This window comes from Manis pentadactyla, chromosome 15 (genome assembly GCF_030020395.1).
Source record: "Manis pentadactyla isolate mManPen7 chromosome 15, mManPen7.hap1, whole genome shotgun sequence".
NCBI lineage: Eukaryota > Metazoa > Chordata > Mammalia > Pholidota > Manidae > Manis > Manis pentadactyla.
Genome location: NC_080033.1, coordinates 11,462,290 through 11,479,988, shown reverse-complemented (window position 1 = coordinate 11,479,988; position 17,699 = coordinate 11,462,290). Strand labels below are relative to the sequence as shown.

At 54.4% G+C, this 17,699-nt stretch overlaps 1 protein-coding gene across 3 annotated transcripts; it reads right to left on the bottom strand.

Moving 5' to 3' along the window:
- Positions 1 to 48: 48 nt before the first annotated feature.
- PRX (periaxin) lies at positions 49 to 16,526 on the bottom strand. 3 transcript variants are annotated; one of them, XM_036896630.2, is made up of 7 exons: positions 16,433 to 16,526; positions 12,077 to 12,120; positions 11,895 to 11,993; positions 11,650 to 11,775; positions 9,445 to 9,601; positions 4,356 to 4,552; positions 49 to 3,735 (listed from the first exon to the last, which is right to left on the bottom strand). In XM_036896630.2, the coding sequence occupies exons 1-7, from the start codon at positions 16,473 to 16,475 to the stop codon at positions 121 to 123; spliced, it is 4,281 nt and encodes a 1,426-aa protein (XP_036752525.2). In that variant the 5' UTR covers positions 16,476 to 16,526; the 3' UTR covers positions 49 to 120. The 3 variants fall into 3 exon arrangements, with proteins under 3 accessions (XP_036752525.2, XP_036752529.2, XP_057349296.1); XM_036896634.2 differs by lacking the exon at positions 16,433 to 16,526 and adding an exon at positions 15,381 to 15,409; XM_057493313.1 differs by lacking the exon at positions 16,433 to 16,526 and having other exon boundaries at positions 11,895 to 11,989.
- Between the last annotated feature and the right edge of the window lie 1,173 nt (positions 16,527 to 17,699).

Sequence of the window (17,699 nt, the reverse complement as noted above, 5' to 3'; positions counted from 1 at the left end):
TGACCAGCCCTGCCCGGTCAGTCCCGACCCTCTGAGGGTTAGTGCTAGTTATCTCACAGACAAACGAAGGGGAGGTGGGGATGGGAAGGTGGGAGGGGACCCTCCATTTGCCCAGGGGCTTCAGATAACAGCAGCCTGAGCCCCCTCCATCCTGGTGGGGCCTGGAGCACCCCCTGTCTCCGAGAATCCCACGCTGGGCAGCCGAACCCGGAATCCACCCTCTTCCTGGTCCCCGCTCCGGGCCTTGGGACTTAGGCCCACCCGGGGGAAGCGGAACTTGGGGGACTTCTCCCCGCTTGGGGACTTGGGAGCTGCCTCACCCTCCTGCCCCCAAGAAGCCTTGGAAGGGGTAGCCAGGCCCACACGGGGCAGGCGGACTCGGACCCGGCCGCGGCGTCCTGAGGCCCCTTCCCCGCTGCCCTCCTCCTCCTCTTCCGGGCTGGGGGAGCCTTCCCCGGCGACTGCCTCACTCTGGCTGAAGCCTACACGCGGCAGCTTGAGTTTTGGGCTCTTGGCCTTCTCGCCTTCCTCAGCCCCCTCCTTGGCCCGCGCCAGGCTAAACCGTGGCAGCCGCACCTTGGGCTTGTGTCCCACACACCCCTCGTTCTCCGCTACCTGATACTCGGCATGGGTGCCCATGGCGGGTGGCGAGAGCTCCACGTTGGGCAGTGAGAGGCGGAAGGCACGCTCGGCCCCTGGGGACTGGTCTCTGGACCCCTCTCCCCCAGCCCCAGCTCTGGACCCCAGTGTGGGCATCTTCAGCCTCAGCCCACCCTCCCCTGTGGCTGCCTCACCCACCTGCGCCTCTCGGCTCAGCCCCACATCCAGCTCCAGCTGGGGCACTGTCACAGCGGGCATCTTAAAGACACCCTCTCCCACCAACAACTCACCACCTGCCACTTGGGCTCCAGGCAGAGACAAGGTCACCTGAGGCACCTGGACCCTGTAGCCTGCTGTGCCCTCTGCTGAAGGGGCCACGCTCTTGGCCTGCTGTCCTGCACTGGTGCTCAGAGTGGCCTCCCCAAAGCTGGCCAGCTCCACCTGGGGCAGGGAGATGCCCAGGGGCATCCTCAGCCCTGCCTCCTGGCCCTCAGTGCCCGCCTGCCTGGTCGTGGATGCCTGCAGGCCTGACAGCCGGACTCCACTGACGGCAGCCACCCCCTCTGCTCCACCTTCATCCTGGGCCCCCAGCGTGACCAGCTCCACCTCAGGGATCTTAAGGTGGGCAGCCATTGGCTCTAGCTTGGCCCCAGGGCTAACACGCCCACCCTGGGTTTCTGCTTCCTTCCCCCGTGCCAGCCCAAAGGAGGGCATCTTCAGCTTGGGCATCTTCACCCTCCCATCCCAACCCCAGCCCTTGCCCTCCAGCTCAGCCACCCCTGCTGCTAGTTGTCCTGCTTCGGTGTCCTGGCTTTTGACCCCAAACATGGGCAGGGCAAACCTGGGTCCCTTGTGCTTGACATCAGCCCCTGCCACCTCCACCTTGCCCGTGGGCAGATGGGCATCCAGACTGAGTTGTGGGATGGACAAATCGAGGGCAGGCAGTAGGCCTGCCTCCCCAGCCCCTTTGGGCTCAGCCTCAGTCCCCACCTGAGCCTTGGGGAGTGAGATGGCGAACTTGGACACCTTCAGCTTGGTGGCTCGCCCAGCCCCCTCAGCCTCTGCCTTGGCCCCCTTCGGCCCGGAGAGTCCAAACTTAGGCAGAGAGAACTTGGAGGAGGGCTTGACTTTCATCTCCATCACCTCTAGCTGCCCTTCCTCCACTTCTGTCGTGGACAGCTGTGGAGTGACGATCTCAACAGAGGGCATGTGGAAGGCCACTTCCCCAACCCCTGCTGCCTCCCTGGGACCCTCTGCCTGCTCCACCTTGTGCACCCCGGCTGCTGCGACCTGGCCCTCCAGGCTGAGGGCTCTGGGCAGGTCTAGCTCCACGGAGGGGAGTGTGAGAGAGGGGACACCCACACGAGGTTCACTGCCCACCTCTGGCTGCAGACAGGGAAGCGTAACCAGCTTCCCCGGGACCTCAGCCCCTGCCTCGCCTGGCTTGCCTCGTGATGGGGACCCTGTCCTCCCCAGCTTCGGCATGGCCATCTTGGGCAGCTTGAAGCCAAACTCCATCCCCTCTGCCTGCTCTGCCCTGGCAGCTTTTAGTTGCACATCTGGGACCTTTGGCACTTGCATTTCTGGCAGCTGCATCTCTGACACCTTTGGCAGCTGCACCTCCAGGAGGTGCACGTCGGGCACAGTTACCTCGGGCACTTTGGGGAGTTTTATCTCTGGGAGCTTCATTTCAGGGAGTTTCACCTCTGAGACTTTCGGCAGCTGCACCTCTGGGAGTCGCACCTCAGGCACGGCCATCTCAGGCATCTTTGGGAGCTTCATCTCTGGGACTTTCGGGAGCTGCACCTCTGGGAGACGCACCTCAGGCACGGCCATCTCGGGCACCTTTGGGAGCCTCACCTCAGGGACTTTGGGCAGCTGCACCTCTGGGAGATGCACCTCAGGCACAGCCATCTCGGGCACCTTCGGGAGCTTCATTTCAGGGAGTTTCATCTCTGGAACTTTGGGCAGCTGCACTTCTGGGAGACGCACCTCAGGCACGACCACCTCAGGCACCTTCGGGAGCTTCATCTCTGGAACTTTCGGGAGCTGCACTTCTGGGAGACGCACCTCAGGCACGACCACCTCGGGCACCTTCGGGAGCTTCATCTCTGACACCTTTGGGAGCTCCACCCCTGGGAGCTGCACACCTGGGAGGGCTGCCTCGGGCACTTTTGGGAGCTTGATGTCAGGGACCTTGGGGAGCTTCACTTCAGGCCCCTTGGGCATCTTGACCTCAGGGGCTGAGACCCCTATGCCAAAGGAGGGCATCTTGATAGTGGGTAGCTTCAGCTTGCTCTCAGCAACAGCTTCAGGGGCAGCAGGCCGGGGCTCCAGGAGAGAAAGCCCGAAGGTAGGCATTCGCAATCTGGGGGCCTTCACCCTGGCCTCAGGGCTGCCCTTGGCCACCTTGGCCTCAGCAACTTCCTTTGCTCGAGCCCCAAAGCGGGGAAAGCTGAGGTGGGGCATCTTCAGGGCCACCTCAGGCACCTCTTCTCGGGCCGCCACCTCCGCGCCTGGCAAGGCCAGGTCCACCCCCACCGTAGGCGCTGCCACATCCAGGGAGGGCACCACCACAGTCACAGCCCCTTCCCGGGTCTCCAGGCAGGGAAGTGTGGGCAGAGTGGGTAGCGAGGGCAAGGTGGGCAGCTCCACTTGGGGGACCTGGATCCCTAAGGCCACAGGCTCCACAGCAGGCGCAGCTGGGGCTCCTAGCCCAAGGGCTGGCAGGTGGAGAGCCACCTCCCCCTTGGGGGCCGACACCTGGGGGACACCCACCTCAGCACCTGGCAGCCGGGGCCCAACCAGCTCCACCTGAGGGGTTGTGAAACGGGCTCCTGCTGCCACCTCAGCCTCAGCTTTGACCTTCCTGGGGGGAGGGGCAGCGGCGGCCAGTCGGGCTGCCTGGGCCTCTTCGGCCACTTCTCGGACACGCAATCGAGGCAGCTGTAGGCGCCGGCGGGTGGGGGCAGCTGGGACAGGACCCTTGACAGCCTCAGCTTTGAGGCCCCGACGCAGACGGGAAAACTTGGGAAAGGAGAATTCGACGTCAATGGGGGCCAGGTCTGCAGGGTACCCCAGGGCCCCGGGCACCACCATCTTCTTCTTCTTCACAGGGGAGAGACTCTGGATGTTCTGGGGAGAGAGGAGAAAGGCAGTGGGACAGTGGGAGGCCCGGGGTGGACAGGGGAGTCCCCTCTGATGTTGTACCAGGCTGGGGATGTGTTGAATGGAGCATCTTGTTGGATGGAAACAACATCCCCACTTCCTTTCTGTCGTTTCACCACTACTGCCCCAGAAGGCAAAGGTATTCATTAAAAATCTCACAGTGAGTCAACAGGAGTGTAGGAACTGGGACCCAAGACTTCTAGGTCCTCATCCAGGATATTTCCCACTACCTTATTCCAGAGATGGAGAAACTGAGGCCGAGGGAGGGAAAGAAACTTGTCCAGAGTCACTTAGCAGTAAGTGGGCAGTATTAAGACTTGTATGTGGCCTTCCTGGTTTGAAGTCCCCTCAGGACCCTTGACAAGCCTACGGCTGATGGTGGGGATGCCTCTCTGGGTAGGCAAGGGCCCTGTTCTGGAATGGGTAGGACCACCCCACCAGGGAGACGTTTAGGGGCAGAGAACAGGGGGCAGAGGTTGGGATTAGCATTGGGTTAGTGACAAAACATGATGGAGGAGTGGGGTTCATGGCGCAGAGACAGGATCCCTGGGGCAGTCCGGGGCTGGGACCGGGCTAAGCACGCGTACCAGCTTGGCCACCTTGGCCCGCGGGCCCTTGATCTCGTAGCCAGCCACGGTCCCGGGCCGCAGCGCCAGGTCCCCAGTGGGCACAGTGCGCTTGAGGCAGAAGGAGACCTTGTAAGGCTCGGCGCATTGCAGCAGGCGTAGTGCGTCCTCATACTTGAAGTTTTCGAAGAACACACGGGCACTCAGCAGCTGGTCCCCTGCAGGTGACATAGAGATGGGCAGGGCATGGGGTCCTGCTTACCCAGACCTGGTTCTGCCCACTTCCTGGAGCCACTGCCCAAAATTCTGCCTCTTCTATTCCCCAACATGGGCTGGAGAGCAAATTCCTCCCAGTTTGAGGTCCAGATGCTTAAGATCAGAGCCCAACCCTTGGCCTTAGCTCCACGTCCAACACTGAGCAAATTCATGCCCATTTAGGCCACACTCATCGCCTTTACATTCCCCTCCCCCATCCTCACGTTTCAGACGCTGCTTCTGCTTCCTGTACTGACAGAACAGAAGCTCCTGCCCCATTACTCACACCCCTGCTCTTGTGGTGATTTACTCCACTCTCTGTCTGTTCCTAAGAATTAATTGTCCCCATTCCTAGCCCAGGTCACTCCCTCCACTGCCATCTCAGGAACATCCTCCAGGAATTCCCCTCTCTCCCCACATCATCAATGTGTCCTTCTCTTCTACATTATTACCATCAGTAGAAAACATACCATTACTTCTCCCATAAGAAAGGTTGTCTTGACCTCACTCCTCCTGGAGCTCCTGCCCCATTTATCTGTTCACCTTAATGGCAAAATGCATTGAGTTGTCAGCTGCAGTATTTCCACTTCTCCAATCACACCTCTGACACCCCCTCCCAGAACCCTGAACTGCTCCTCTTGAGGTCCCTTGCAGTGACCTCTGTGTAGCTAAATCCAATGGTCAAGTCCCAGACTTCATCTGCTTGGACTCCTTGGCCTTTGACCTGACTTCACTCTCGCTTCTTCATCCACTTTCTTGGTTTGGCTTCCAGGAGTGCCACACCCTGGAAGATTCCTTCTCATCTTCTTGACTTCTTAAAGACACACTGTCCCAGAGGTCAAGACTTGGACCTCTTCTCCATCTACATGCTCTGCTCACCCCTTTGGGAAGCTCATTCAGACTGGGAAGATCATAAATATGCTGTCAACTTCCAAGTGCTCCACATCCCAGCACTCTCCCTTCCATATCCAACTCACATATCCAACTCACATACACAACTGCCCCTCCACATCTCCACCTTGGTGTCCACAAAACACCTCTCATCTGACAGATCCAAACTGTACTCCTGGTAGTCCTCCACAAAGCTCCAGCCCCAGTTGTTCCCTGTTTGTGGACTACAAATTCCATCCTCAGATCAAGAATCCTTGGACATATACTTGACCCCTCTCTTTCCATCACACCCATATCCAGTCCTGAAGGTTCCTCCAAAATATATCCTGAACCCAAACCCTTCTCTTCACCTCTAATAACACCATTTTGGCTCCAAGCATCACTCTTTTACCTGGATAATCACAGTATCCTTTTGGTCGGTCTCCCTGCTCCCCACCTGCAGTCCACAGCAGTTCAACACAGTTGGGCCATGGCCATGCTCCTCCTCTACTCACAGTGCTCCCAGATTAAAAGCCAAAGTCCTTGCCCTCTAAGAACTGCCCTTTCTGGCACCTCTCTGGCCTCATCTCTTAACTCTTCTCTTCACTAACTTGTTTGTCCAACAAGCCAAGCACATTCCCACCCTGGGGCATTTGCACTAGCTGTTCTCTCTGACTGGAATGCTCTTCCAGATGGTCACTGTGATATAATGAGTTATAAGAAATACATATTTGGTCATTTGTATGACCAAATATGTATTTCCCATGTATATTTGATCTTCATCCACAGTTCCTGAAAACAGCAGTCTTAAAGGTGAAAGGGGTGTTTTGTCATGTTAATGAGAGACTTTTGGACCCCACCGGAGGGCAGGGGCTGGAGGCTGGGTCAGCCAAGGGGAAATAGTTTAGTCAATCATGACTATGCAATGAAGCCCTCACAAAACCCCTGGGGAAGAGCTCAATTCTCTCTGCTCTGCCTGCTCTGCTCGATTGGATCCTGCTTCTTGGTCAGAGAGAGCTTCTAAGCTTGGGGACCCAGAAGGCCTCCACCTGCCACAGGGGCAGGCCCCAAGCTCCACAAGAACAGAAACTCCTTTATTTGGGACCTTGCGCTGTGTCTCTCTTCATCTGGCTGTTAATTTGCATCCTTTTCAGTATCCTTTATTAAACTGGTAAACATAAGTGTTTTCCTGAGTTCTGTGAGCCGCTCTAGGAAATTAATCAAACCTAAGGGGGAGGCTGTGGGAACCTCCAATCTGTAACAGGTAGGTCAGAAGCAGAAGTAACTGCCGGGGGCTTGCAAACGCGTCTAGAGTTGGGGTTAGAGGGCAGTCTTGTAGGATGGAGCCCTTAACCTGGGATCTGGTGCTGTCTCCAGGTAGATGGCATCAGAATTGAGTTCTTGGACACCCTGCTGGTGTTCGAGAATTGCTTAGTATTATGTGTGGGAAGACCCCCTCCCACATGCTTAAACACATTGGAATCGGGTCTGGATACCCGAATGAAGTTACACTACTATTATTGCTGTGCATAATATTGTTACTGTTATACATATATGTAGGGGGAAAATATACCACTGCATTTGGTGTTGGATTAGTGGGAATCACAGCCACATAGCTCATTCCCTTACCTCCTTCTGGGCTTTACTCCTGGACTCCTACTTTATCCTATTTAAAAATGCAGGTACAGAGAAAATCATTCTAAAATTCATATGGAACCACAAAAGACCCCGAATAGCCAAAGCAATCCTGAGAAGGAAGAATAAAGCTGGGGGGATTATGCTCCCCAACTTCAAGCTCTACTACAAAGCCACAGTAATCAAGACAATTTGGTACTGGTACAAGAACAGACCCGTAGACCAATGGAAGAGACTAGAGAGCCCTGATATAAACCCAACCATATATGGTCAATTAATATATGATAAAGGAGCCATGGACTACAATGGGGAAATGACAGCCTCTTCAATAGCTGGTGTTGGCAAAACTGGACAGCTACATGTAGGAGAATGAAATTGGATTATTGTTTAACCCCATACACAAAAGTAAACTCGAAATGGATCAAATACCTGAATGTAAGTCATGAAACCATAAAACTCTTAGAAGACAACATAGGCAAAAATCTCCTAAATATAAACATGAGCAACTTTTTCCTAAACACATCTCCTTGAGCAAGGGAAACAAAAGCAAAAATGAACACATGGGACTACATCAGACTGAAAAGCTTCTGTACAACAAAGGACACCATCAACAGAACAAAAAGGCATCCTACAGTATGGGAGAATATATTTGTAAATGACATATCCGACAAAAGGTTAGCATCCAAAATATATAAAGAATGTACACACCTCAACACTCAAAAAGCAAATAACCCGATTAACAAATGGGCAGAGGATATGAAGAGACAGTTCTCCAAAGAAGAAATTCAGATGGCAAACAGACACATGAAAAGATGCTCCACATCACTAATCAACAGGGAAATGCAAATTAAAACCACAATGAGACATCACCTCACACCAGTAAGGATGGCCAGCATCGAAAAGACTAGGAACAAGTGCTGGCAAGGATGCGGAGAAAGGGGAACCCTCCTACATTGCTGGTGGGAATGTAAGCTAGTTCAACCATTGTGGAAAGCAATATGGAGGTTCCTCAAAAAACTAAAAATAGAAATACCATTTGACCCGGGAATCCCACTCCTTGAAATTTACCCAAAGAATACAATTTCTTGGATTCAAAAAGATATATGCCCCCCTATGTTTATTGCAGCACTTTTTACAATAGCCAAGATATGGAAGCAACCTAAGTGTCCATCAGTAGATGAATGGATAAAGAAGATATGGTACATTACACAATGGAATACTATTCAGCCCTAAGAAAGAAAGAAATCCTACCATTTGCAACAACATGGATGGAGCTGGAGGACATTATGCTCAGTGAAATAAGCCAGATGGAGAAAGACAAGTGCCAAATGATTTCCCTCATTTGTGGAATATAACAACGAAGCAAAACTGAAGGAACAAAATAGCAGCAGACTCAGAGACTCGAAGAAGGAACTAGTGGTTACCAAAGGGGAGGGGTGTGGGAGGGCAGCTGGGGAGGGAGGGAGAAGGGGATTGAGAGGTATTGTTTAGTACACATGGTGTGAGGGGTCATGGGGAAAACAGTGCAGCACAGAGAAGGCAATAGTGAATCTGTGGCACCTTACTACACTGATGGACAGTGACTGCATTGGGGTATGGGTGGGGACTTGATAATATGGGTAAATGTATTAACCACATTGTTTTTTCATGTGAAACCTTCATAAGAGTGTATATCAATAATAACTTAATAAAAAAATTTTTTTTATGCAGGTACCGTAACACATATTGCCTTCTAATTTACTATTACTTTACACATTTTGCTTAAATATGTCTCTCCCCACTAGAATGTAAGCTCCCTAAGTGCAGAGAGTATTGTCAGTTTAGTTCACTGCAGTGGCCCAAGCACCTATCTGGAAGTAGAACTAACTTGGTAAGTGGTTGCTGCATGAATAAATCACATCAGCCTCACCCATATTACCTAAAACATCCCTTATTTACTAAGGTCCCCTCCTCACCCCCTTCAAGTTAATTCCACCTCTTATCTTCAGCTCCAACAACAAAAACAGTAACTGGCACTTACATAGTGCTTATATGCTCCACGTAGGTCTGTGCTAAGTGTTTTCAGATACTGATTCATTTAATGCACATAACAACTCTATGACATAAGTACTAGCATTATTCCCATTTTTGAGATGAGAAAACGGAGGCACAGGACGATCACAGACTAATAAACAAGTCTGGAAGTCGAACTGGGACAATGGACCCACAGATCAGGCTCTGAGCAACCGCACTACGGACACAGAAACCTTTAACCCCAAGCCCTTAACTTCTGATCACTGGTCACGCTCTGGACCTGGTGCAGATTCCTGACCCCGCCCCCAAAGAAGGCCCCGCCCAATTCCCCGCCCACCTTCCTGCAGGCTGAGGCTCTTGGCTGCGGGCGAGTCCTCGCGCAGCTCGCGAACGAAGATCCCCTCCTTGCCGCCGCCCGCTACGTTGATGCCGCTGACCCCGGTCTGCGCCTCCGTCTCTACGATGATCTCCACCAACTCCGCCCGCCTCAGCTCCTGTAGAGGGTGGCGAGGAGTCGCCAAGGGGTGCTAGGGCCAGATCTCGCCCACAGCCAGCCATCCCGCTTAAAAGCGGCTCTTAAACGGGTCCTCGGGGCACATGCCCCTCGGCGCAGTTCAGACAGGTCGTGCGGGCCCATCCACTCCAGCATCTCCCCTTTAAGCATGTGTGAGGCCGCTCGCACCCTGGGACACGTGGGACGGCTTAACTGCTCGGCTGGGCACGTCCCCTGGCCTGAGTGGAGCTCTAGGGCCACTGCCGTGAGGAAGGGACCCGCAGTGGGGACGAGCTGGGAGGCTACAGAGAACCTGAGCTGTGACTGAGAGGCGGCCGGGTAGCGGAGACAGAGCTGTGCTCTCGGGGGCCGGTCCAGCCCGAGGGAGGGGTTGAGGGTGGAGCCTGGTCAGAGCACGCGCGGGTAGAGAACCTGGCCAGAGAGGGGCCAATGATACGAGAGGGGTGTGGCTAGAGTGTGTGCGGAGGTGAGGCGTGGACCGCGTCTAAGGGCGGGATTGAACTATGGCTTGGGCTTTGATAACAGCAGAACAAGGGGTGGAGTTGAGGATGGGATTCCGAGGAAAAGGCTGGATCCTTAAGTGGTGCGGGACGGAGGGGTGGGTGGGGATGGGATTGGCCTCCCAGAAGGCTTGAATATGTGTGTGAGACTGTACCCTACTGTGGACTGTATGTCCCCAAGACCCGCATAACGCCCATGGAAGAGGGAATTCAGAGAAGGGGGGCACGTGGGTGATGAGTAGTGGACCAGAAGACACGGTATTTCTGGTATTTACTGTAAATGGTGCTGACCTAGCTCTGGCCCAGCAGCACACTCTGGGATTCACATTCAAACTTCTCAGAAGAGGCAGTGAGGGACCTCAGTTCAACGGTCATCCAGGAACCCAATCTGCGGTGTGTCTCTGAGGGAGAACTTGGCCCTCTCTGGGCCATTTCCTTATGTAAAGTTGGGTAACATGGGTGTACTGGAAGGAGTCTCTTGTGAGCTGAGATCTGAAGCCACAAGTATTGGAGGGGATGCTGTAATGGGGCAGGGCATGGAGGTTTGCCACAGACTGGAGTTGAGCCCAGGACTTGGACAGGAGAAAGCAGGTTTGGCCAGCTGGCCCACAGCAGTGGCCCCTCAGACTGGAGGGCCTGGAGGAGCATGGTGAGAAGGGGTAAGAAGAGTTGTGCTGGGGGCAGCAGGGAACAGCATGACCCTCACCACCCCGCTTAGGCCTTGGGCTAAGCATTTTATGTGCAGCATCTAATTTCATTCATCCAGCAGCTTGAGCAGTCACAGAGGACACAACAGTCCAGAAAATGACGTGACTTGCTTAAAACTGCACAGCAAGCTAAGTTACTGGGCCTCAACCTCAGGCTTGTGACCTTAGAGCCCACAGGCCATCCTGCAGGCAGTGACCTCCTTGCACTCTACCCCCTGCCTGCCACCTCTCAGCCTCAGCATAGCTCCCGTAAAAGTAGACCCCACTTGTGCTTGGCATCCAGTAGGATGTGATCAATCAAAGAGCTCTATCTCCATAACGATGACAGAAGCTAATATTCACAGAGGCTTCCTAGGTGCCAGACACTGTGCCAATAGCTCCAGTGTGAGTCCTTAACACCCTCAGAGGTCGGACCGTCGCCCCATTTCACTGCTGGGAAACAGGGTTAGAGAGGTTAGGTCACCTGCTCAGGACCACACAGCTCAAGTCCCAAGCCCATATCCTGAGCCCCTACACTGTCCTGCCTCTTTCAGCAAAGGGTTTCTGCTCGATTTTCTTTAGCTCATTATTAATACATTTCCATTATGCTCCAAAGAATTAGCTGCTTTGAATCTTAGACTGCACCAGGCACTGTGCTAAGCACTTGACATATGTTAATTTTTTTCTCTCACAGTGACCCATAAAATAGACCCTATTACTATTTCCATTTCACAGATTGGGAGACTGAGGCAGAGGAGCCAGGAAGTATCTCCTTGCCACCCTAGTCTGTGCCCCCCACCCAAGCTCCACGAGTTCCCCTGGCAGGACGTGTGGGTGCCCACCTCAGCACTCCGGCTCCTGGCCTCCATGGTACTGCTGGGAGTCAGCTGGGCCCCAGGCTCCTGCTCCCTCTCTCCCTTCTGCTGCAGGACCAGCTTCAGTTCTGCATGGAGCAGCTGCCTCTGAGCCTGTGGGTGACAGGGATGGAGGCTTGAGGCCAGGAGAGGAGCAGAGCAAGAAGCCAGGCTTAGAGGGAAAGGTCGAGGTGGGTATGAGAAGGGCCCTCCCACCACAGCTGTCCTCTCACCGCCACCTGGGCACAGGCACCCCCTCCTAACTGGAGCCCAGCCTGGGGTGCCGCACAGTTGTCCACAGGATTCGCGCCCTTTCTCTGGGATCTTGCTGCCTGCCAGGGAGAGATCAGGACATGAGGCTCCAGGCAGGCCAGGGACGGGCAGGGAGGGGCATGTGGCACGGGCCAGTGCTCACCTCAGGGTGACCTCCAGCTCCTTGGGCCTTCTGGGTCCGGGGCTCTAAGAAAAGTAACAGGAGCATTACTGTCAGCTAACCCCACTGATGATTCCTAGTGCCTGCCCCTTCCCTTGCTTTGTCAATACTCCATCCCCATAGTGCAGGAGGGGAAGCCGAGGCTTACAAGACCCTTACCCAAGGGGGCGCAGCTAGACAACAAACAGTAAAGCTAGAACTGTCTGCTAGGCCTGACAGCAGAGACCATGTGCCAACCACCTTGGCCGACCAAGAGAACCAGATTTCACTATAAATAATTATAAACACTGCATGTACTCCACATGGGCAAATCACCTCACCTCTCTGTGCCTCAGTTCCCTCGTCTATAAAATAGGCAGAATGAGCACATACCTTGACAGGCTGTTGGACGGGTCAAATTAGTCGGTAAATATAATGTCCCAGGCACATGGTAGGATGCTTTATGAGCCTTTGCTATTATTATTACTAAGAACTTACTGTGGTCCTGACCTTGCATCAAATGCCCCACAGGGGTCATCGCTTGTGGACCTCAGGACACCCTTGTGAGATCAATACAATCATTGAGCCCATTACAAAGACCCTTGAGGCTGGGAAAAGGGAAGTCGCCCGCATCACAAATGGCAAAGCCAGGACTCAGACTTGTCCAACAGCTGTGGCCCCCTTATATAGATAATAATATCTAATGAGTATTGAGTGGTTACTCTTTGCCAGTCTTGTGCTAAGACCTTCGCTTTCCACCTTGCTGAGGAAGACACTAGCTCCTCCCAGAGGCCACGAACCTTGCTTAAGGTCACACAGCACAGCAAGAAGAAGCAGAGCTGGGTTTCACATGCAGCCTCCCTGAGAGGCCCTATTGGGGAAAAGGGGATGGATACTGTCTGCAACCCCCACCATGGCGTTGTCCTCCCGGCCCCGACCTGGCATGCCAACCCGCCAACCCCCAGTCCACAGGAAAAGGTCAGGCCCCACGAGGCACATTCCCTCAAACAATGGTCTGTCTGCTGGGCTCAATCACATTCCGCCCCTGCCCACACACCCCAAGCAGCACAATGGCCCTTCATAGCCCACCAGTGGCCAAGATAGAGAACACAGGGACCCCTCAATGTTCCAGCTATACCCACTCCACTGGCTGGCCCCACAACCCCGGGCCAGTGTCGGAGGGCTCCTCTCTGGCTCTCCTAAGGATCCTGGTCTTCATGTCCTTCCTCAGCCTCCCCTCTGAGCCCTCAGCCTCTCCAAGTAGGATTGGCTCACACATCTGAGGCATTTCCTTTGAACTGGGCCTCGTGCTGGCACCTAGGCCTCAAAATCACCCTGAATGTGGTGGCTGTTTTAGGGTGGGAAATTGAGGCTCAGAGAGATGTGACCTGTCTGGGGTCACACAGCTAGGATCCATGCCCTTGACCCCAGCTCTGCCCCTTAACTTGCAGTGGTGGCTCTAAGCACTGGATAAGACCCAAGCAGCAGCACAGCTGGGGCAGGAGCTGGGTTGATCAGGGGTCCAGGAATAGGCATTTGTAGAGGAACCTTGGTGATACCCCTGGGCAAGGCAGGCACTTCACAGATATGGCCTCATATCCCATTTTACTGATGAGTAAATGAGGGTCAAGAGATGGGCTATCACAGGGATGGAGTCAGGACTTGAACCCAGGTCTGGAAATCTCGAGTCCCTGACACAGCATAGCATCCTGCGCCTGGGGGTGGGAGAAGCCTGGTACTTGTAGGAGGCGATGAGATGGAGGAGAGGGTCTCTTGGGCCCCAAGCTCCCTGCTCCAGGCCGGTCACCAGTGAAGGTCACTCCCAGAGCTGGCAGAGGGAGCTCAGCTGGAGCAGGGGCAAGAGAGTGCCCTCCTTCCTCATCCCTGCCAGGACAGCAGCCCAAGTTATATTTAGCCCAACTGTGCCCTTCCTGAGCCACATACCCAGCTCCTGGGGTGGGGTGAGGGCAGCTTCGGAAGGAAGCCCACCCCACCCCAGGCACTCTCTGTTCCCAGCTCTGCCCATCTAGGCAGGAGGGAAGCCGGGGAGGTTTCTGAGGAGTCCTGACTTGTGTTAGGGGAAGATCTAATCAGGCTCCCCTGGTGAATCCAGGTCAGCAGGACCCTCCAAATGCCAACATCCTATTTCTTGAGCGGTTCCTGTGGCACTACCCTGCTTCATTCCTGGGCTTCCAGAATTCTCACAGTCCCCATTTTTTGAGCACTTACTATGTGCAAAGACCCTCCCCTGATGTGGCTCATTAAATACTCACAGTATCTCCCTTAAATTTCCATTTATGTTGCCACTCACACGCTTCAGAGTGCCTGGGAGGTGGGATTGCCATTTGTCCCTGGGCCCTTCAGCTGAGGAGGACCTGCTGAGGAAGTCCCCAGCGTTGCCCTACTGCACCCTCTTCTCTCCGTGGCTGGTGCCAACCTCATCTAGAAATTCTCCCCACTCAGAACCTCAGCTTCCGCAACCACCACAGACTTGGTGCCCTCAGCAATGCGCGTGGGAGCTGACCTGACTCATCCAGACCCCTAGACATTATCTGAGTGCATCTAGTGAGGCAGAGGGGAGGTGTTCCAGCAGTGGCCTCCAGATGCCTCAGTTAGTCCCTGATGCAGCATTCTCAGGTTTGAATACTTGGGCAAGGTATTTCACCTCGCAGGGCCTCAGTTTCTTCCTCTATAAAATGGAGCCAATGAGAATGGCTTTGAGGATTTGTGAGATAGATAACAGCAGGTGCTTAGAATATTCCCAGCATATAGTTAAGTGCTCAAGAAAGGTACACTGGTCTCTGACAGCAAGTGGGGGATGGACTGTGCATCTCAAAGTGTCTTATCTCCAGCCCTTGCTCACCAGTGACTCTACTTTCTCCCATACCAAAGGGAAACTTTGGATGAGAAACAAAATCAAGATTGGGCACCAGCCTCCCCCAAGGGATCAGCACTGCCTCCCCAGCACCCTATTCCAGGGGCCAAAAAGTCTGCCCCACCCCAGGCATCCTACCCTAGCTCTTTATGAACAGCAACTCATTTACTGTCATGTCCAGCCCTGTGAGGTGGCCTCCAGCAGCCCATTTTAGAGATGGGAAAGCAAAGGCACAAAGGCTGAAGTATATTGCCCAAGACTGCACAGCCAGAAAGGGGACACTGAGATTTGAACCCAGGGTCTGACTTCAAAGTCTATGCCACGCTGCCTCCTGAGCCCCAGGTACCCTCCCAGCACCTCCCAGAACCCTGGGTCTCATTCCCATGGCCTCTCAGCCTGACCAGGGAGGGAAATGACCAGCTGATCTCTTACCGCTGGACCTCTGGATGCCTTGAGAGAGATCCGGCCTTCTGCTCAGGCCCAGCCCTGGCAGGAGGGCAAAAGGAATGGGGAGGGAGAGGAAGGGGAGACCCCAGCCATTGGCTGCCCGGGCATGACATCACCCGGAGGTGGATGGTGGGGAAACGAACATCCCCCTCTCCCAGCTACATCCACCCCCAAGGGGGTGGGGAGCCACAAGACAGCCCAAACCCGAGCCGCTGTTCCCTCGCTGGGGCTGAGATGTCTACCAGGAGCCCCACTCCAAAGATTTGGATGTTGCTACCACCACTTGAACACTCAGCACCCTAGGCCCAGGCATGGCCCCACTGGTTCCTGAGGCCCCTAAAATAAATGCCTTCCACTCCCTTTCCTGGTCAGTTTGGGTTCAAATCCCATTTCCGCCACTCCCTGGCTGTGTGACCTTTGGCAAGTCACAACACCTTCCTGGTTCTCTAAAGTTTTTTCATCTCCAAAACAGGGACAGTAAAAGTGCCCACCTCACTGAGTTGCTGTGAAGATTGCATGAATTAAAGGAGGCTAGAACTTTTCAAAGTGCCTGACAAGAGGGTGTGCTACTTATAAGGATTTTGTATTGTTATTTGCACAAATTAGGGGGCCAGTTGCACCTGCCAGGGGGCTCTGGCCTGAGGGAGACCCACACAGGGAAGCCCCACTTCTCTGATTAATGGAGTTGCCACTGGGGAGTACCTTTCATGTGCTATTTCCTTTGCTGGGTCCCCAAAGCTCAGCTTCTGGAATCCAGGGTGCAAGGTGAGCAGATTATGCCCAGTTTTTAGCTGTACACATGGTCAGGAGTTAGCAGGACTGGGGTCCAACTCCAGTTCTGCTGGACCCCAAAGACCTTGCAACACTCTTCTGTCCCCTTCATTTGATAGACACGGAGGCTCAAAGAGGGTGAGTGACACCCAAAGTCCCTACAATAGGTAATTGGTAGTGACGAATTTGAACCCAGACCTGCCCAACTCTCAAACCAAAGGCCACCAGGCCTTACCCTCATCCCCCAGCCCCCAGCCCTCACTCACCAGAGCCCGGGGGGCGGCATAGGGAGCACAAGTAGCCCCACATGCCCCTCACACCCACCCGGCTGCTTCCTCAGATGCGCCCGGCTCTCTGTGCCCAGGCCTGGGACCCAGGCTGGGGAGAGGCCAGGGATTACCCCCAAAATGCGAGTCAGCAGCTTCTTCTCCATTGTCCCACCAGGCGCAGCCACCAGGCCCTCGCCTCAGTTGTCACCCTCACTCTCACACCAACTGCACTGACCCCTCTGCAGACCCATACCCGTCCCCATACTGAGCGGCTGGAGCCTACTCCGGGGGGCACAGGGACCAGGAACAGGTTGGCAGGATCCCAGAATGCTAGCCCCCCACACCATCTCTCTGAAATACCCCCTGCCCACACTCAGACACCAGGGAAGGCAGGAATGTGCTGAGCTTGGGAAATGCCTTCCAGGCCTGGCAGCCACCAGGAGTTGGGGTGTGGCCGGAACCCAGCCAGAACCCTCCTCCCAGAAGGGCTGGAAGGGACATGTGGTCAGGGCTGCTGGTGGGCCTGAGGAGACCCTCACCCCTTGGCAGTTTCTCATTCATTCATTGATGCCAGCATTCATCTGTTTATTTATTCATTCAACAAACATTCACAAGCCCTTGATGGCAGGCCTTTTGCTGCAACATTGACAGACCTAAATTCAACATGGGAGGTAGGCCTACGAAAGGATCCCTAGAGGAGAGGACATCTGAAATCCAACTGGAGGGTTGAGGAGGATGGAACCAAGTTTAAGAGTAGGGAAGGGACTTCTGGCAGAGAGACAAACTCAGCCGAAGCTTCCGAGAGAACGGCAGCAGTGTTTCTCCAATGTCAGCAAACAATCAATGAGCACTTGGGCCTGTGCCCAGTCCCATGCTGGATGGTGCTAGGAACACAGGGTGACTGAGATAGCCTGGGCCTGCTTTCATAGAGTTCACAGTCCAAGAGGGAGACAGACCCAGAATGGCCAGGGTTGCAATGGGAGAATCACAGACAGAGAGGTCAGAGCCTTGAAGGGGGAGCCCAGGAAAGGTGCCTGCTCCAGCCCAGACAGAGAGGTCAGAGAGGGCTTCTTGGAGGAGGGGACATATGTACTGAGACTTGGGAGGTAGGCAAGAGAAGGGGGAGTGGAACAGTGTTATGTGCAGAGGGAACAGCCTGTGCAAAGTACCTGAATCCAGAGAGTTCAGCACATATGATATTTCTAGGAGATAAGAACTGTGTCCTTATTCATGGCTGTGTTCCCAGGACCAAACATGTCCTTCC